The sequence below is a fragment of the Cucurbita pepo genome, chromosome 19 (assembly GCF_057944985.1).
Source record: "Cucurbita pepo subsp. pepo isolate OVF chromosome 19, ASM5794498v1, whole genome shotgun sequence".
In the NCBI taxonomy this organism is placed as follows: Eukaryota; Viridiplantae; Streptophyta; class Magnoliopsida; order Cucurbitales; family Cucurbitaceae; genus Cucurbita; species Cucurbita pepo.
In genome coordinates this window covers 9,967,248-9,988,485 of record NC_141816.1, presented here as the reverse complement: position 1 = coordinate 9,988,485, position 21,238 = coordinate 9,967,248, and the positions used below count along the sequence as shown (strand labels likewise).

The 21,238-nt window shown below is 33.7% G+C and overlaps 2 protein-coding genes across 3 annotated transcripts; one reads left to right on the top strand and one right to left on the bottom strand.

Moving 5' to 3' along the window:
- Positions 1–6,227: 6,227 nt before the first annotated feature.
- On the top strand, positions 6,228–16,453 carry LOC111781248 (protein MRG1). Of its 2 annotated transcripts, XM_023661730.2 has the most exons (11): positions 6,228–6,552; positions 9,931–9,984; positions 10,208–10,221; positions 11,914–12,056; positions 12,546–12,581; positions 13,346–13,386; positions 13,970–14,068; positions 14,612–14,691; positions 15,387–15,556; positions 15,681–15,765; positions 16,110–16,453. In XM_023661730.2, the coding sequence occupies exons 1-11, from the start codon at positions 6,415–6,417 to the stop codon at positions 16,198–16,200; spliced, it is 951 nt and encodes a 316-aa protein (XP_023517498.1). In that variant the 5' UTR covers positions 6,228–6,414; the 3' UTR covers positions 16,201–16,453. The 2 variants fall into 2 exon arrangements, with proteins under 2 accessions (XP_023517498.1, XP_086976325.1); XM_087120199.1 differs by lacking the exon at positions 10,208–10,221 and having other exon boundaries at positions 6,409–6,552.
- Positions 16,454–18,841: 2,388 nt separating this feature from the next.
- On the bottom strand, positions 18,842–20,234 carry LOC111781249 (transcription factor MYB44). The gene has a single exon (XM_023661731.2). It carries the CDS (start codon positions 20,095–20,097, stop codon positions 19,171–19,173), a length of 927 nt encoding a protein of 308 aa, XP_023517499.1. The 5' UTR covers positions 20,098–20,234; the 3' UTR covers positions 18,842–19,170.
- Positions 20,235–21,238: the final 1,004 nt, after the last annotated feature.

Genomic DNA, 21,238 nt, shown 5'->3' with positions numbered 1-21,238 from the left:
ATTATTTTGAGACCGAAAATCATTGTCATTTGTATGTGCTAGAGATAATTCGGAAGAATTTTATAGTGTTAAGAGCTACACTTGTATCAATTGATTATAGTAACTGAGTACCATCGGTGGAAGTATGAGAATTTATTCTCGTAAATTTTTGCATCATTTTTATTTAATTTATGTTTGTGCACATATGAGTGCAATCAATCTTGTTTCCACTTTCGATACCAATAAATAGGATTTGAGACTCGGCGAGACTAGCATGGTCACAAAATTTCAACGTGGCCACACTGATAAGCAAATCGTATTGTAAACTGTCCTCACTCATAGAGGAATTTGAATAATCAAACCTTAGATCTTGGAGTGGTTGATTGTGGTAAAGTAGCAAATCGACTTGACAAAAACGAAGTCTAATGGGCAAAGAGTATATTAGTTTAGGGGCCAACGCTGTAGTCTACGTTCGGGAAGGCGGCGTAATCGGTGTAGCTACTTATCGCAATTTTGTCTTTCAACGATAGTTATTTGTATACTCATCTTAATTTTACTTTTAACATATAAATGATCCATCGATGTAACTACTTATCAAGGGACAATTGATTGATACGACCCTAATTAGTAAAAACTAAAATAGTTATAATACAAAGCTACCTGAACTAAAATATACATTTTGGAAAGTTTCTAAATTTGAAAAACAAAAATCTCTGTAATAAGAAAATTGCATGTACATAGCCCAAAAAATATAAAGCCAAGATTTGGCAATATGAAATGGGCAAAGAATATGCTTCATGTTTGGTTTAATGTCCAGCACCCTTCCTGCTCGGTCCCGACACCAACGTAAACACTACGCCGCCACCGCCGCCGCCTCCACTCTGGTGGATATCGGAATTGCTCGTCGGCGATGCTGCTGCTGTTTCCGGCTTCTCGGCAAAGGCAGAGCCATTATTGATAGGGTGACTCTGATTTGTTGAGCCAGATCGGAGCGGTCTGCCATCCACGAGAAGAACGAACCCTGTGGCGGCGATTAGCGCCACGATTAGAAGTAAAGAGGAGCTCTTCACTTTGGCCATTCGCCGGGGATGTTAGATTCGGCGAGAGCCAAAAAAGAAAAAGAGGATTTGGTTTGGCATCTCTCTGTTTGCAGTGAATTAATTTCTGGTTCTTTATACTTTATATAAGGTTTTGGTGAATATTTTGATGGGTGGCCATGGACGGTGGAACAAGCTTTCTCCTGTGGGTCCCTTATTTGGAGAGCGTATTTGACTATAAAGCCAATTTTCCAAAATTTAGCCGTGCAAAAATTTTTATTTTTTATTGGGTCAACTTTTATTTTTAGTTGTTAAAATCTTATTTGATCCTATTTTTCTCTAAAGAATATTGCATTTGTTGAAAATTAGAATGTTTGACTAAAAAGTTAATATCTTCATCTATACGTAACTCAAAGTTAGTTATTGAATATTATATTTTTATTCTTTAAATTTACAGAAATTTTATTTTAGTTACCAAAACAATATTGTAAAAGAATTTTACTTTAGTTCCTGTTTGTCAGTTGAACTAATTAATATTTTAATTTAAATAATACTTTCAAATATTCAAATAAAAAAAATGCATTATTTAGATATCTTTCCTAGCCTATCGAATTAGTTGTTAGCGACACCCATCTACAAACGAAAACATTTAATTAAAGCTATTAATTAAAAGTTACCGAAATAATCAATATAATGAGACTTCTAGAGTAAATAATACATAAAGTTTTATTTTAAATAATTCAAACTATAAATATGAATTTCTTATTGAAATTAATAAATAATCTATTTTCTTTTCATCGATTTAATTTGTATTCTCATATCTTCTTTAATGATCCCTTTAGTTGTTCCATTAAATCTCATTTGTTTTGAAAATGGTTTTTATTTTTTCATTTGTTTTTTATTTATTGTTTTCTCCCATTTATTACTAAAATTAGTTTAAAGCCATAAATAAATTTTCAATTTTAATAAAATAAATTTGTTTATTAAAAAAAACGTATATATAAAGTTCAAATTCAAATTCATTAAAAGTTACTTTTTAAAACAATTTTATCTGAAACTAAATACTTATCTATAAAATCTTTAATACTTTTTATCTGGTCTGAAATTATACATTAAACTTTTATGTTTCAAAAGTATTACATTTTTAAGGTTCCATTCTACTTTCAATGAACAAATACATTTTCTTTTGGATTATATATATATACTATATAGTATATCCAAATTTCTAACAGTTTAAAGAGTAAATTCATGAGCGGTATAACATATTCGAGATCTTCACAATTATCTTTTAAAAATTTTAGCATGTCATTAGAAAATTTAATTGCAACATTTACATTATCAAAACCACGAACAATTCTATATTATAAGTAAATGATTATTCATTTATTATTTAAAATCTATAGTTTATCGAATATTCTTATCTCTTTACGGTAGCTTTCATATAGAGCAAAAGCTTTCTTTCTTGTACATTCTACTCCAATTGATATAAAACAAAATCAAACCATAAAGAATAATAATATAAAAAGTTCAAATATTTACCGAACAAATCTAAATTAAAATATATATAATATATATATATATATATATATATATATGAGAAAACAAACCTAATTTAAAAAAAATAAATAATTATATGATAAAGCTATTTTTTTTATATAGTTTTAAGATGACTCGCAAATTTATGTAGGATAAGTAGACCGTACCTACAAAACTGGTTGTATTTTCCATGTTGGATTATCAAAACTCAACGGTTGGGTCAAAAGACAATGAAGAAAATTTGACTAGTTCAATTAAAAATAAGAATAAAAAGTGAGTTATTTTTTAAAAAAGAAAAGGAGGAAAAAAAAAAAAAGATGGATGACAAGATCCAAGATACAAGGAGAACAATAAGAGCAAAAAAAAAAAAAAAAAAAAAAAAAAAAAAAAAAAAAAAACAGAAAGAATGGTAGCGAGGAGAAAGCAAGTTGGTCCAAAAAGGGTGGTTCCCACGTGGTGGTTTGGAGGTCTATCTCTTCCTCTCCTCTCTTGGTGAGCATTGGGAATCAATTTTAGTTCAATCCCTCTAAAGTCAATTTACTCCATATTCTAAATTGGTGGATGTCAATACGACTATTTTATTAAATTACTTAAATATCGATCAATTCGAATCAATTCCCTTTTTTATTGCTCGTGATTCACAGTAAAAGATTCCAATTTTCAATTCTAAATTTAATCTGGAAGAATCCTCCTAGAGAACTGGAGACCCTTGTTTCTGCCCATACCAAATAAAAAAAAAAAAGAAAAAAGAAAAAAAAAAAAGGCTCAGAATGAATGAATGAATAGCCCCTCAATAGAAAGTGCAGAATCGTTGTATTCTTAGATTTTTTATACGCTTAATTTTATATAATATTCCTACCTTTTTTTATTATTATTATTTTAATTTATTTCCCCAAAAATAAAAACGTATTTCCCCCATGTTCTCGGGGGGAGTCTGGGTGGTAATTGCAATACAAAATCTTAACAAAAAAAAAAAAAAAAACAAAAAACAAAAAAACAAAAAAAGATTATAGTCTTTTTGAAAATATTAATGAAAAATAATTATCCAACGCTTTTGTTTTTTACATAAAAGATAAAGGATAAAAAACATGGTTAGGAATCACGACTCTAAACAATGATATGATATTGTTCATTTTGACATAAACTATCATGTTAAGTTAGCTTTCGGTTTTTCTAAAAAGCCTATTTCTCACTTATAAATCTATGAGTTTCCACTAAATTAACCAAGGTGGAACTCACTCCAATAATCTTCAACAATCCTCTCTTCCAACAAAATACCATATAATCTCCTCTGAGGCTTATGAATCTCTCGAATAGTCTCTCCTTAATTAAGGCTCGACTTCTTTCTCTGGAGCTCTCATGATTTTTGTTTTTTTTTTGTTTTTAAATAAAAGATAAAAACATGAACACTAATAAAACAAGCCATATACATCTTGAGCATACCATATCTTTTTCTCGTAACTCAAGCCATTGTTGAAACGGTTCATACCTTTCTGAAACTAACAACGTTTTGGATGAGATCGGCATCGGAGCTCTGGAGCTGGATGCGATTTTTACCGACAAATTACGGGTCCTCCATCATTTGACAACCCGACACCACGTGCTCCACTTTTCCAAAGGCCCATATTCTAATGGGCTTAACGTGTTTAGTTCTGATTAGTGGGCTAAAAGTTTAAAATACTTAAAAAGGCCCACATCACGGGAGTTTATGTTAAATTTTAATTTTAAGTTGAATAATATTATTTAATCATTGACGCCACACATTATTTAAAGATTGCATGGGTAGGTTCAAACTTTTTATGGCATAAAAATTAAATTAAATATAAATTTTAAAAATTCGACTCAATTTAACAACTATTGTATTTTTGTTAATTAATATTATAAAAAAACACATGCCTATGATTTTTTTTACAACTTCTACCCATACTTTAAAAAATCAAATAAATTTTAGACCCTTTTTTTAATTGACTAAACATTTCGGTTTGCAAACAAATTAATGAACGAAACAAGTGTTAGACGAACACGACTCTCTGCAATTGAATGATATTGACCACTTTGAGCATAACATTTCATACCTTGGCTTTGGATTTTCCTAGGAGACCTCACACCAATGAAGTTCGTATTTCTCCCTTATAAATCCATGATCATTTCCTAAATTAGCATAAGTGAGACTTCCAAAACATATTATTAAAATCTAAATGTAGTTTTTTTTTTCTACACGTTATAGAATTATGGATTTCATCATATCAGATCATTTATTTTAAACCCAAAACAAATAATAATAAAAATAAATAAAAAATCAAAGTCAAATCCAACCAACTTTTTCCAAATGTCTTGCTTTCAACTTGGACTCGCAACCTCTATAATTTTTTTCTCATTCGACGCCGAAGAACATGGAAACATAGAAACCTCTCACTTGACTTGCATGGCGAGGAACCTCCCTCGATCTTTCTCATTTAATCCCACATTCCTTTGTCGACAACTTTGAACGCTACCCAATTTCTCCACCTCCCTCCTTGCTATAAATACCACCAAGCCTGCTGCCTCATTATTTCACAACACATACAAACTCTATCAATTCCCCCCCTCTCTCTCTCTAGTCTTGGTCCGTGGTCTTGTTGTTATTATGAGGAGCGTGGGGAAGACTTTGATCGGCTTGATTCTGGTGGCTGCGCTGTTGGGCAATGGCGGTTTGGTTGCGACAGAAGCGAGGCCTTTGAATGCGATGGCCTCGGCGGCCATCGCTGAAGATTTCTTCGAGGGGCTTTCTCTGGGAGCCATCAAGCAGTCGGGGCCAAGCCCCGGTGGCGATGGCCACAAATTCGTCAACTTTGACACGTTGGGAGGTATTAAGGAGTCTGGCCCCTCTCCTGGCGATGGACACAGCCATATCACCTCCTCGCGCCCCTGACGTGAGAATGGACGGTGGAGATCGGCGCAAGTTCCCGCCAAGTGTAGATCAAATAAACAACACAACTACACATACCTTTATATTTAGATATACATTTCAATCTCGATAATTTTAGTAATTTTATCTTAGTTGTGCATTTTTTTTTTTTTGTATCTTCGTTAATTTGTTTTTTTTTTTTTTTTTTTTGTTAATTTCATATGGAAAGCTGGTGTAAAACCTATATTTATGTATAAAATTATCTCCCCCATAGTAATTCACCTATAATTTTCTTTTAAATCTTAAAAAACTATTAATTTCATATTTTTTCCGAAAATCAAACTTTATTATCCAGACTAGAGCAGAAATACAAATAGAGAAGTAGTATGCTAGAACCTCGTAGTATCTATTTGGTATAAGATGTTTATCGTGTTAATATATTAATAAATACCGTATTGTTTTATTTTATGCTAAATAAGATTCAATTAAAGTTTGGGTTAATAATAAAAAAGGGTTAATTTTAATGATTTTGATTCATGTAAAAATTTAAAATGTAGAGTGATATATATATATATATATATATATGTATATATTTATTTATTACAGTTACCACAAATCTTTTTATTATTCTTTGAGATAAATTAGTTGTAACGCTGGTAGATTAAGTTTAGAAAATTATGTTCCATATTTGAAAAGTTAGCGAAAAAAATTGGGATATTTTAAAGAAAATAAAGGTGAAAGTTTAAGAATATTTAATCGCTTATGAATTATATAGTAAAGCGGTAAAGTAAAACTAAGAGAGGGAAAAAAGAGGGAGAGAGAGAGAGAAAAAAGGAGCGAGGAAAAATGAAAAAAACATCCGGCGATGGCAGTTCCCGCTCTATTCCGCACTCGTTAGAGCGCCACGCGACCTCACGAAGAAGGACCCGACACTCGTGTTTGGCTGGTTCATTTGCCATCTCTGGGTGTTAGAGAATGGTAAACTCATCCAAGGACGACGCAGCCACCGACGGCGACATGTCCAGCGGTGGTTCTCCACCCTCCAATTCAAGCCTTTACTCCGAAGGAGAGAAGGTCCTTGCGTATCACGGCCCTCGCATCTATGAAGCCAAGGTACATCTATTTTTACGCTCTTGTTTACGATTTGCCTTTGGATTTCTGTTTAAAATTCTCCGAAGCATTGAATTGTTAGCTCGCCTTTCGGTTGGCGCATCTGGTTTAGAGAGGAAAAAGGGGATAATGCTTGTGTAACCTAATTCAATCGTATCAGTTCCGTCTTTTGCGTTTGGTTATTGGATTTCTTATGCTTGTTTGGTCGGAGAAAGAAAAGTTCGTACCGCGGTTCATTTAGCTGAGACCAATGTTATGGGGATACGAGGGTCATGAAAAAGATATTTGTGTGTTAGAACTCTTTTTAAGTTTATCGAAGGGAGAAAAGCTTTTGGACCAAGTGTTGATGAAAGGAAAACTCACACAATTTATTAAAGCCTCTCAAGCAATGATGCTGATCCTGCATCTAATCTGAATAAGGAGAAAATAACCAAATTGCACACTTGAACACATTCTTGAATAGACACAGTGGTAGCTTAACAACTAGAAAGAGCTAGTAGCTTTTTTTACTGCAAAAATAAATTGATACTGAGCTTGTATTAAAACAACACGTTTATTAGGTGTCCCTATCATTCACATTGCTAGCCCATCTTGCTTCTGTAAAACCATTCATTGAAATGGTGTATTATTCTTGTACAATAACAGTCCTTCCGTAAATGGATCTGACTGCCCCAATTCACCTTAAAACTCAAGAATCTGAAGAAAACAGCCCCATTTTTAGCAATATAAAACCAAAGCCTGCATTTTGCTTCTCCCTAAGGAGGGGGAAGCACCAACCCTGATGATCGAGCCGTAAAAACTCACAATAACTTTCCTCCAAGGGGCTTCTTCATCTCTAGAGAAACTCCATAACCAGATAAAGAGACCTTAAGAAGTTATTGATCAGATGGAAAAAGGAAACTTTTGAGAATATTTTGGAGGCAAACGTCCCTCTAATGGGTAATATAGATGAGCTTGATAATATGGAAGAACAAGGGATTCTTTGTTGAATATTATTTACAATCGGTGACCAATACACCAATGAGGGTCGAACTGCTGGATTTGCATTTCATCAAATATTTTCAACATATCAATCGCTTGTTGACCATTTATTTATTAGAATTATTTCAGTTATTCATGAGTGTTTAGCTTAGCTTATACATATTTCATCTAGTTTCAATAACAATTTACAAATTGCTAGAAAATTGGTAGAATTTTAGAGCATGTTTGGTATGCAATCTGGATTTTGTTTTGTACTTTCGAATTTACAAAGTTAAGTGAATATGCATTTAGCATTGTATTTTCAAAAACTATTTTTGGATTCTATGATCCAAGACTGAAAATTTTTAAAACTACATTCATATGTTTTCGTTGTATTTAGAAAATTTAAAATGCAGAACTAGATTAAGAAAGACAATTTAAAAAAAATAAATATAGCATTTCAAGTTGTAAACTCAATTTACTCTTGTTAAATTACAATATGTTTCATATAATATATTATAAATTATATGATATTGTTAAAAAAAAATTATACAAAATTTATAACAAAAAAACATGTCAATTAATAACGATTTATATTCAACCTAATATTTAATTTGCAACTACAATTAATTTCGTGGTCTATAAATATATTATCTAACTCATTTTGAATAGTTAATTAAATTAGAATCTAATTTTTAAAGTTGCTACCAAACACACATTTGAAAACATGAAATACATCTGTGTTTTTATTGGATTCATTGTTTTCAAAATTTTGTATGTAGATGCCCTACCAAACAAGCCCTTAATATCCGAAGTAGGTGATGGCATGAATTCGAACTAATTCCTCCAAAGTCCCTTATATTTTTTAAACTTGCTCTACTTACTACTGGGCCCGGCCAGAAAAGGAAGAAAAGGATCATTCCCCCTCTTACTACTTACTAAGACTACAGAATGTTCTTGTACATCTTCGTGATTCTAGGTCTTCGTCTTCGCCCCACACTATTGGGTTTCTAGTTGTCAAATCATAAGAATATTCTTTTCTTGAGCTAGTATCAAACGTTATCCTCATTTAAACATTTTTTTACATTTAGAGAGAATTTGGGCTTCATTAGGCCAATAGCAATGTATTTTTTTACATTTAGAGAGAATTTGGGCTTCATTAGGCCAATACCAATGTACCATAACTGAAGTCAAATTCTTTAATTTTGGAGTATGATAATCATCATTGAGAGAGATTTTCATCGTTTGAGCAGCTTTTCATAAGTTAGTTGCCTTCTTCCATAGGATGTATTGGTTTCTTTTTTCATAATATAGTAGGATAGCAGAGTATAGAAGCATTTTCTGGAGCAATCAAATCAACAATCCATTTGTTGTAGTTTATTAAGTAATTTGAATCTATAAGTGGGTTGGTGTGTTCCAAAAAATATATCATGTGGTTGCTTGATATCTTCAATGTGCAAGTACTGTACCCATTTTGGTTGCTCAATTTTTTACTACTTTTGTGGACAGTATTTGCTCCTTCCATGAATTTGACACAACAATTTGTTCTGAGATGTTCTAACTTCCCACATCTATAACAAACATTTGAGTTTCTCTTAGAGTTCTCTCCTCCTGTTTGCTTTTACCTGAAAAAGGTTCTCAAAACAACCTTGTAAAGAACAGATTCGACCACAAAGAGGCTTGATATTGCAGATCATTTGTTTCGCTGATGCTTCCTGATTTGATAATAAAGGTCACGAACTGTTTTTGCAAACCCAAAGTAAGAGAACATTCAATCCTGCATCAAACACGTCTCCTTCATTTTTAGTTCTGAAATTTCAGCCTACAAAGACTGAATTTTCTGGAAATACCCATTGTAATATTTCATCATATCAATAAAATATTTTGTTTCCTATAATAATTATTTTTCAGAAAATAATCCAAAATTTTTAGGTTACCTTAAGTCATCATGACCAGTTCATGGTGTAAAGATTCCTTTTGGGCAAACATTCTTTTAAGTGTGTCACACATTTGTTTTTTTTTTGTTTTGGAGTTTGTATGCCACTTACGTATGTAGTGTACGCTAACTAGATTGATGGGAGGAGATGATCGAGACAAAAGCAGAAGAAAGGTAAAAACACAGTTTGTACTGCATACTGCGAAAGTCATATGAGATATATAACGTGGTAGCACTACTCTCCTAAAATCTCTCAACTAAGTCAACGTGCATCTAAATTGAATGAAAGAGCACATAAACAACTATCACATAAAGCTTAAATTATGACTGGTTTCTACAAAACAAAAGGGCGCAAGTGGAATCAACTTGATTTTTCTCCAGGATTCCCATTCTGTATTCTCACTTGAAGAGGAAATTGACGCCCTATTATTCCATATCCACAGTGATCAAACAAATAATGATCAAGTTTATCCTTTTACTTTCAGGTTCAAAGAGTTGAGCTTAGGAAGAAGGAATGGAGATACTTTCTGCACTATCTAGTATGTTTGGCTTCCATGCATTGCAGTTTTCCTTGCTTAAGTTCTGATTTTGAGTTACAATTATCATTTGACTTACAATTTCCTTGCTAGAGGAATATGTGCTGTCAGCATAAAAAGCTGAAGTGACTGGATATGTTGAATACAATTCAAATCTTGAGTATGTTTGTTTAAGTGAATAGATCGTTCTCAAGTTATTAACAGTTTCTGATTTGTCATTTTGCAGGGCTGGAATAAAAAGTGAGTCTCTCTTTCTATTTTATATTAGAATCCTCTATTACTTTACTCTCTCCATCGAATATTTAGTAAGTTTCCTTTTTTGTCCAACTATCGTGTGACTTCTTCTAACTAGGCTTATGATGTGCTTGCAATTCTGCTTTTTCATTCTGTTTTTCTTTTCTTTTCTAGTTATCAACTTTCACGTTATTTTTAAAATGAAATGTAAAACTTCCATAAGAACGATAGAAATATAAAAGGAATACAGACACAAGTTCTATTTTTCATCTCCTTACAGCTGTGTTTATCATTTTTGGGTGATGATGTTCTTTTCGTATGGTTGGCAAGCCCCTCTCCCCAACAACCTGAACGCTCTTCTATCGGCTATCCTGATGAGCCACCCCTTTAAGAAAGAAAAGGAAATCTTGTGGCTACAGGTCAACAGAGCTTTCTTTTTGGACTTTATGCATTGAGATAAACAATCACACTTTTCAATGGCATATCATTCTCTTTTGGTAGATTCATCAATACGGTCCTCCTAAAAATTATAGACTAGTTGATCTTTTTGGCTAATTGGAAGGCGTATATAACTTTCAGTAGCTTGGGGCTTATTCTCCTTTATGTAAGAACAATGCGGTAAGCTGATTTTTAATTTGGATTGCCCAAGACACATCAGCATAGAGAACCATTAGTTGAAATCCCCTCAAGCATAAAGACCAAAGAAAAGTCTTACGGTGTTCATTGCCCCATGAACTTTAAAGATCTTTGAAACTTAGAAGGAAGTTATGCTATTTTTAGTTTGTCTGGCAGCATCTCCAAATTGAGGCCCTTGAAGAGGGATTTTACTGTGGAACACCTAAATTATGATGAAGCCTAAATCTTTTGTCCACACCTAAGAAAGGCAAAAGTTACCCGTCCTTTGAAGCTTGAATCAGGTTAAGACATTTCTTCCTCCTCCTGCAAATTATGGCTGAGGCTCTCTTTGAGGAGGATTAACACCATTATGGACTTTGTCCAAAGATTGTTTCCTATAATTCCATGTCCGCGATGGTTAACATGCTTTATAAAAATATTATATTATAAAATTAATTCGTATGAAGAATGAGGGACTTCCGAAAATAACTCTTTCTTGCTCTGCATATGGGTTGAATGATTTATTCTATCTGCAGCAAACAATTGTAAGCTAAGAGGAATCTTGTGCTTTATGAATATATAATAGTGATTAGTTTCCAAATCTGATGTTATTAGTTTTCATTATTTAATTTGAGCATTTCCAACATTTTACGTATGTATCTGTTTACTTGATATGGCATTGTGATTTTGTTCGGCTCAGTTAATAAACTTGGATGCAGAGTTTTACTTTTGTTTCTGTTTCCAGATTTTTGTAAAAAATATTTGATAATGGAAATCTTAAGCCTTCAGGTTTCTCTTCATTTGGTTACTTCATCCCCGGCTTAACATTGTGAACTCTTTTCTTGATCAATTGTTTGGAGAAACGGTTTAGTTGTATTTTTGCTCATTTCAATACTGGTAACCTTTTAGAAATCATCCACGAGAATGCTACAGAAATTTCCTTTCAGTTGGTTGCATTTTTCTTTTTGTAAAGGAATATAAAAATTATTTGTTTCGATTAGATATCTAGCATCCTTTTATGATAGTTAAGTCTTGTTTATAAAAACAATACAAAGCTTGTTACAATGCACATCTTGCTAACAGTTGGGACGAATGGGTAAGCATAGACCGGTTGATGAAATGTACAGATGAGAACCGTTTGAAGCAGCGAGCCCTTGAGAAAGGGTATGTAGAAAAGAGCTCAAAGTCTGGACGTTCTGCACAAGCAAAGCCAAAAAACTCGATTGGTAGTTTTCGAATTCTTAGTTATACCAAATTATGAGTCCAAAATCAACATCTTTGACTTTTTATTATCTGTTTACATCTCTTACTTCGCTAGACTTGCCATGATTCTAAATAAGATTAAAATTGTCTATAAAGAAGGCATTCGTTTTTCATTTTTTTTCCTTCTAATTTGGATAATGAGGCACCAGCTCGTGAAATGAGTAGTTACGCCCTTCATCACTTGTTGATTTGCATGCGCATATGTTTTCTGTACCAATCTTCTTATTCATAATAATTAATTTGTATTTTTTTTCCTTCACTTCCTAATTACACATTTATGGATTGGGTGCTTCAACATGAAAACATCTAATTATTTGTTTTTGTGGATTGCATCTCTATGAATGGGTTTGAGCACTACCGCACTAGGATGGAATTTCAGATGTTATGAAGTCTTTTAGACTAATGAGGGTTGCTAACATCCTTCCCAGTTAATGCGATTTGTTTCCTTGCAGATGCAAAAGTGGAGAAAGAGGACACCAAGAACAATGGTATTGTTTATTTTTACACTTTTCTTAAAACTCTTTAAATTCTTGTTAGTTTGAGTTCAACTACCTTTCATCGTGGTGCTCAAACAATGAAATATTATCATTCTTTATTTGACCCAAAGGTGCTACTTTGCATTTTAAGAATATTTAATCGTAGTTTTAGTCTTGATCTTGGCAATTTTTTTTTGGATCATACTGGCATGATCCGAAGGCTTTACCTTCTTCAGTACCTTGATTGGGGGAACCATTTGAAATGAAAGTTTTACCTGATTAGGGCTAAGACAGCCTGGATTTCAGCCTAGCATCTCTTAAAACTTTACAGTCACTTATCGAGGTTGAAGATGAATGTATTTCTCATTTAAAGACTTATGAACTACTAACATCCGTTCAGTCCAAAAGTGGAAAAGAGAACTATTTGGGGCCATTGTTCTTCCTTGTCCACACACTCGGGGTGGAGGGGCAATCACCCTCCTTATTTTATTAAAAATTGAAAACGCCTAAAATAATTTGTTAGAACTTAGAACTGGTCTTGATAAATTGTGGGCAAATTGCAAAAACTACCCCTGAAGTATGGTGGTGGTAACAGTAGTTTGAGGTGCAATTGTTACTTCCACCGTACTTCATGGGTGATTTTTGCAATTTTCCTATAAATTTTTGGCCCCCCTCCCTGAGAAAGTTTATCTTCCCCTGTTTCTGCTAGTAGGAATGTAAACAATTCTTCCCCTGTTCTTGTAATCCTTATATTGTTCCGTTGATACTTTTTGCAGCACCAAAGGGGAAGAAACGAAAGAATGACTCGGGCACCAAGGTGATTTTATGTAGTGAATAATGTTCAAAAGTTGTTCTAATTCTGTAAGCAGACATTTCAATATAAATTTGTTCAAGGCATATATATATAACAAATTTACTTTTAGCTTCATCGGTTCTATGGATTGAAAGCCAAGAAACTTATGGTTTTGGATTTTTCCTTTCCAGATTTCATAACAATAGCTTTAGAACATATATATCGTTATTTTCTTTTAAAATCCTCTCTAATAAAAAAAAAAAAATTCTCACTTTCTTTTTTCTGTTGCTTTATTATAAAATAGAAAGCAAAGCAATAAGGTGGAGGCTGTTATCTTTTTTCAATGGAGTGCATTTATCTTATTCATAAACTTGAATGAAAGGAGTTATAAGTCTATTCTCTCTCTTTCCTTCATAAATGATAGAATTGATACTGAACTTCTCTATTTCTATGTTGATTCAGTTTATCCCTTTTGCTTGTGCGTGCGTGTGTATTATCTGTAATGGTAACAGCTTTTTAGTATATCATATCTTCAGTTCTTAATTTTCTTGTCACTCGATTTCTTGCATTATATTTGGTTAAATATGGTTCCTTGGTTTTTTGGAAGGACAATCAATCCGTTGAAAAGGTTATCAAGATTCAAATACCTTCAACACTAAGAAAGCAACTTGTTGACGATTGGGATTTTGTTACACAGCAGGATAAGGTACGTACCAACTGTTTGTTCTCTTTCTATTTTTATTATTTTACGAAAGAGGACTCTTATTACAGTGTGATACTTGAACATTTGATGAAATAATTAAAAAATATTCCTTGCACGTGCACTCAACAATTGTCATTAATCTTTATACTAGGCACTCTTCAAGTTAACTTTTGACAATTCATATCGCTGTATGGATATATTCTTTCTTTCTTTCTTATTTTTTTTTGTCTAGTTGACGTAGCAGTCACAGTTCAATTCCTCCATTGGTCTTTTTTTTTTTATTATTATTTTTTTAAATTTTTTTTTATCTCTTTTGCATTTAAATCAGGTTCTAAATTTTTGTTGCAAAATGGATACAGTTGACAATTTTCCTTCATGCTGATTAAATGGTCTTTAGCAATTTATTTATCAATTGTCCAATTTTAACTTAATTTTGTTTGATAACTTGACTCTTTCAAGCATTTGTCTTGTCACGTGATGGAGACTTACTCAAGTTATCCATGCATCTGTCTGGTTAGCATATTGATTTTCTGATGTTTCTGGCAGGTAGTGAAACTCCCTCGCACACCTACAGTTGATGATATTTTGACCAAGTACTTGGAATACAGATCCAAGAGGGATGGCTCGTAAGTTTGCTTATATCTTACTAAGAATACAAATTGGCATGGATCTGATCAATTGAGTGCTTCGATTTAATTTTCTTCCTTACAATTGACTGGATTTTATATTGGTCTTGTATTCATAACTACATGTTTTGAACTACTAAATAATTTTGTTAAATGCTGGATCTGATCAAGTTGACGCGGGAAACTCCCAGGCAGTTAGTAATAGTTATATTTTCTTATACTGTTATAATTGGAGTAACCAAACTGTTCATATGAATGTTCAGAACTGGACTATTTGTAGCATCTTGATGTTGTATGGTATAAGGCTATGAAGGTGATGTTGACGTGGCAAACTTCCTTTAGTAAGAAGACTCTAGCCCTTGGAGACTCACTATAAGGAGAAATCTTTAGGAAGTGGGAGCTGGTGATTTTTATGGACTTTTACATATTTTTGGCGGGTGTTCTATAGAAGGATGATAGGAGAACCTGGATTCTTATTATTTTTATTACCCGTGCTATATCACTTCATAGAAATCCAGTCTAAAACAGTTTGTAATTCATAAAGTTCATCATCCTTCCCTATTAGTTCTAGTTTGTAACACTTAAAAATTAATGTCTGAATAGGCACTAGCATTTCTTACCTCAATCCTGTCATTCAGATGAAATCTGAGCAATTTCTCATGGTAATAAAATTGAACTTCGACCTTTTGTTATAGGATTACTGATTCGCTTGGAGAAGTCTTGAAAGGAATACGGTGTTATTTTGATAAAGCATTGCCTGTACTGCTCTTGTACAATAAAGAGCGTGAACAATATCGTGAATTAGTTGGAGATAACGTCTCTCCATCAACCATATATGGTGCAGAACATCTGCTGCGACTCTTTGGTATGTCAAGGATGCATTTCCACATCCTCGTATTCATCAATTTTCAAATTTCCGTAATGTCCATTCTGAACTCACATTTTTTATATACTGTCTAATTCATTTAGTTAATTTATTGTTTTTACAGTTAAGTTGCCTGAGCTTTTGGCATATGTGAATATTGAAGATGAAACACAGACCCGGCTACACCAAAAGTTGCTCGACTTTCTGAAGTATTTTTGCTAACCTTATAAATGATGACACTGTATTTACATTTTGGAATATATGTTAGAACAGGGAGAAACTACACTGGCACAGGCATGCTCACAAATCGTTGATGTATTCTTCTAATTTCCTGACATGTATTTACCTCATAGTTATTCCTTTAAAAATAAGGGTTAGGGAAGAAAATCCTTATAAGTTATTCCCATCTTATGTTATTATCTTTGATGGCAATGCGCCGATTTTTCTAGATTTCTTATGTTCCATTAAAAGCAATGCTAGAACTAATAAATTGAATTAATTTTGGTTCTTTAGTAGCCTGGTGATGCTTGATTAACTTTTATCTTGGATGTAGATTTCTGCAGAAGAATCAGAGTACTTACTTTGTCTCGGCATATGAGGGCTGCAAAGGTACTGAGGGTAAGGGTAAGGGCAAAAATGACTGACAGCGAATCCTTATTACGTGGCATGACACCTTCATGCTTGCAATTCATAGTTTGGCATGGATGTAGCACATTTTCATGATGCATGCTGCCTTGCATTGTCAAACCAATCCTCTTGTTGTAACTGTACAAGCCTTTGTTTTTTGGTCTATAATTTCCTGTCTCTGTCTCTCTTATTAAAGAATGATCCGTTAATTTGTAATTGATATTGATTTAGTGCATGCACTTTCTATTCAAGTGTTCTAGTTGTTGAGAAGCTCAAGTGCTGTCTATCTATTATTTTACTTTATGGCAGAGTACATAGTCACAACTGCATGCTTATGTGAAGTTGTCGGAATGAACGCTAAAAGTTCACTAAACTAATGATTTCTTGTTCCTCTTTTATTTTTCTATGCTATTCTTTACCGTGAATTGTTAATTTTTCACTTATTATAATAATTATTTTAATTTGTAGTATTTGTGAATGTAGGTTTTCTGGTTAGCTTTCAGAGTTTTTAAAATTACTCTTTTCTTTTTTTGGGATAATTTTTCGGAGTTTTGATTTTTCATTGGTTTGAATGGTTTGATTATTTCTTTTTATATTAATTTATCGTTTTTACTTTGTCTAATTCGGTGTCACTATCTCTATGGTGCTTTAGTGCCTTTCAATTTGTTATGATGTTTGGGGTATTATCTTTTTACTCTTTTCTCAGTTTAATTTTTATAGTCAAGTACTCCGGAATTTGTTTGATAGCTAATCGGGTTGGACTCCTCCATAAAGGTCGGTTGTTTACTCATACACTATATAATTGTTTACATTTATGAGCTGTAGGCTGAGAATGTGGCCAGTTTCATAGTTTTTCATGTAGTTCCACAAAGGTAAGATGATCGAAAAGTTCAATAGGATAAAGAAAGACCAAGTACCATGGAGAGTACCCACAAATCATAGTGGAATCAGTTTCATAAAGTTTCAAGTTCTTGTCGTTTCATGGAGGGAGAATAGTTTGCAAATCATGCATAAGCATTCAATGCCTGTGGTGTGACACTGTGAGTCAATTAAATCTGTCATTTTCAATACATAATGATGCTAGCACTAATTTTCTGGTATGTAATGCCTGTGGCGTAAGTTGATCGGTTTTATATATTGTACAATTGATTTTATGGATGAATCTAGTTATACATGTTTTAGGTTTCGGTTAACTTTTATGATCAAAGAGTATGTTGATGTGCCACCTTTGAAGGATTATGAGTGTCTAAAGGAAACGAATGAGGATTTTTCTCATTGTTCTAGAGGAAAGTTAACATCTATGGTTAGTTAGATAGATGCTATCAAGGATTAAACTCTCAATCTTAAGAAAATCTTAAGAAAAGTAAAGTCGTCTTTATCTAGTTTATCTAGTGGGGCATGTATTAATTAGTTTCTATAAAAGCAAATCAAAGATTTGCCTGCATCAAAATATGTGATTCTAAACTTTTCGATATATTTTGGGATCAGTAAATAGATCTTGAAATATTTCTTTCAAATTATGTTCTATATATAATTTAGTTAATGCAATTAACATAACTAGTGTTGTATCATTGGGTAAATTAAACTACGTTGAACGACGAGAAAGACATAATAGGTAATTGGTGCTCGAACTTTGTCACTTCTGTTAGAAATAAGCATATTAGATAGATTCTATTGTATTTGAGCATGTCCATGTATAGGAAAATTCTCAGTACTCTTGTAGGGTTGTAGTATTTAAGCCAGTGCACACTGAATTTTTCTTTATAATTAATCTTTTTAACGTTGATGTGTCTCATCATGAATGAGATTAGTTTCTTTACTACCATAACACTGGCTTCTATATTTGGCATTATAAAGGTGAACATAGAGTACACTAAATGCATATATTGATGGATCAGTCAAGGTCATTTTGTTTTTAGTTGGGTCTTATCATAATTTTATTCATTCTCAACTTTGGAAAACTGTGCTGCTGAAGAAATGATGTAAGCTAATTTAGCAAATTCAGCATAGAAATTGTAATTCTTTATTTCTAAAGTTTGTTAGGTACACCCATTATGTTTGAAAAAGGTTACTTATTTGACCAAGTGGTATTTTCTGGGATGTAGAATATGACTGCAAGGAGCTTTTCTTTTTCCCTTTCTTTTTTGGCAACTAGACTTTAATTTGACAGATTTTCATCTTTACAGTGACCTTTGCTATTGTGATAACTACAGGGATTAGAGGAAAAATATATATTTTGATGGTTGAATCTTTGATCTTCGATTGGCTTTGTAATCGGGATTTTCTTTGTTCCAATTCTATTCCATATAGGTTAATATAATACTTCAAAAACATATCCAAAAGTTTTGTTAATTTTTGGAATGGTCTTGTAATCAAGTTAGTAAAGCTATAGATCTCTCAAAGTGGGAATTTAATGATTTTGAATAAAAAAAATATCCCTCATAGGATTTGTTTCAACTAAAAACAAGATTCCACACCATCGGACATCCAATTAAACTTCAAAAAGAATATCCATTTGTTGAAGCAAATAAAAAGGAATATCCATTAAAAAATTCCCCCAGTCCCATCTCGCCGGTAGTCCATGGCTAGAAAGGAAGCTCCTTAAAAACTTGAGAACAGGGCTGCAAATTTCAAACACAGAAGAAGAAGCTTTGAACATTCAAAACGAAACCAATTGATTATGGTTTTGCGTTGGATTTCCTGTCTGTAATGGAATTGGGAATGGGAACTTTCCCCTTTTCATTTTCTTTCATTCCCTTCTCTGTACATTCATTCACTAAATATTATTTCCTTAAAAAACAACATTAAAAAAAGAGTTGAAGAAAGATGGAAAGAAACCCAACTCCCAGGTTTACTTCTTCCCCCCACAGCACATTTTCTTACTGTGTTTCTCATTCTCTCCCCAACCAACATTCCTCTTCTCTCGAACCCCGAGATGGCAACTTCGTTTCAACAGTTCAAATCTTGTTGATTAATTCGCAGTTCGCTTAAAAACCAACGTTCCTGATCCCTCCGGCTTTAGCCTGCTGGAAACAACCTCTTCCTCTTGGATCCGATAGCCCTTCCATATAGCTTTTCACCTCCGACCTTATCATTTCTTGCATCACCGCCATTAAATCTGCACTGAATATTCCAAACCCATTAATTTTCTCGGCCGACTCATCGGGTCTGTTATCTAGCTGCGACGCCCTCGCCAGCTCCGATGCCGCCATGCTCTGTATTTGAGCGAATGCTTCCAGTAGAGGCACCTGCGCCGTTGATCCACTTCCTTCGCGATTTGAACTTTCGCCGGCGGCACCCACTCCTGGGAGAGATAACGATAGCGACGTCGGAGGATCTGTGGCGGAGGACAAAGTTGATTCTCCCGGAGGTATTACGCTGCCGGTTCTGGCAACGGGGCGGTAGACGATTGGAGATACAACAGGAACGCTAGAGTCGCTTATGTCAGATCCCGATGGACTACCGGGGTTCATGTAGAGTCCGTTGGAGATATTGACAGCGGCGCCAGCGCTGAACGATTTCTTCAGAGGCTGACTGTTGCTTTCCCCTTCAAACCCCTCATTCATCATTGATGAGCACTTCCGCTTCAGCGTCGAATTCCAGTGATTCTTGACGGCGTTATCTGTTCGGCCAGAAAGAAGCCGAGCAATAGTAGCCCATCTGTTGCCGAAGTTCGCATGAGCTCTGATAATGGTCTCGTCCTCCTCCGGCGAGAAGGGTCGGTGCTCCACCTGCGGCGATAGCTGATTGCACCATCGTAGCCGGCAGGACTTCCCAGAGCGGCCGTGAATCGATCTGCTGATGAGGGACCAGTTGCGTGGGCCATGCTTCTGGACGAGCCTCTGAAGAGCGTCATCTTCTTCAGGGCTCCACGGACCCTTGATCCGATCCATCTCATTACGGTTAACCGCCATGAAAGATTAGCAACAGAACCTAAAAATTGGGGAAACTAAGGTAAAGGTTCCGTTTGAAAATTGAAAATTGAAAATTGAAAATATCTTCAATGGTGTCGATCTCAGACCTGTTTGTTTGGCTCGCTCTCTCAATAGAGTTAATGGAGCAGGGTGGGGGTTCTTATAAAAGGGTAGAGACTGGATACCGAATGATCCGGTGTGCTCGTCTTAAAGAATGTGTGAAACGGTCCGGTAAGTGGCACCACTTCTCCCCACTAAACGGTTGGCCGTTGCGGTTGCGATACAGCTGGCAATGAACACGCGTCGAGTCTCACCTTCATTAAATTTAATATGAAAAAAACAATTCTTTTAAATCTTTTTCTCTCTCTTTCTTTTGTTTTTGTTTTTCAGTTTTAATTTTTAGTACATTTTGTTTTTTCAGTTTCTTTCTCTGTTTCTGGACAAAAGAAAAAAAAAATTAAAATTTGAAATTTTAAAATAAAAAAGATAACGCTCGTTAAAGGAGCGTGAGAGGTACGCTCCGTACCGCACACCTTGTGTTGCAAGACTTTCTGTGCCTACGCCTCCAATAATTACCGCCTTTCCTTATTCTATCCACGCCGTCAACCTTCCATTTTCCTCTTCTGCTTCTTCATTCCACGTGGCTATAATATCACTTGCCACGTCTGCAATCGTTCACCTTGATTTTTTTAAAAATCGAATAAAATATCAAGCCAATTTTGATCAATTTGTTTCATTGTTTTTTTTTTTTTTTTTTAAAACTCAGTTAAAGTATAATATAGTTTGAGCTTATTTAAATAATTCTTTTAACTTTTTATCTTATTTAATTGTGTTGAATTTAAAAATTTTACAAAATTTAACCTAGTTTTCTTTCCTCTTACATAATACTTTTTTTTTTCTTTCCTCTCACGTTTTGGAACACACTTTAGAAAGATTCTTATGTTTTTTCATTTATTAATAATATTATTATATCTTAGTTAATTAAACTATTTTCTAGTTGATATAAGTCATTTTTGCTAGAAAAAATTGACAACTTTGACTTATTTTAGAAATATTTTTCCACATCATAGTTATTCAAATAAATTTAAAAAATGAAAAATGAAAACTGTAAACCACATATTATTTTCGTTAAATAAATCAT

Coding starts and splice junctions, on each gene's coding strand:
- LOC111781249 (XM_023661731.2), bottom strand. CDS start 20,097: ATGGCGGTTAACCGTAATGAGATGGATCGGATCAAGGGTCCGTGGAGC.
- LOC111781248 (XM_023661730.2), top strand. CDS start 6,415: ATGGTAAACTCATCCAAGGACGACGCAGCCACCGACGGCGACATGTCC. Junction 14,692..15,386: donor AGATCCAAGAGGGATGGCTC/GTAAGTTTGCTT, acceptor CTTTTGTTATAG/GATTACTGATTCGCTTGGAG. Junction 15,557..15,680: donor ACATCTGCTGCGACTCTTTG/GTATGTCAAGGA, acceptor TTGTTTTTACAG/TTAAGTTGCCTGAGCTTTTG.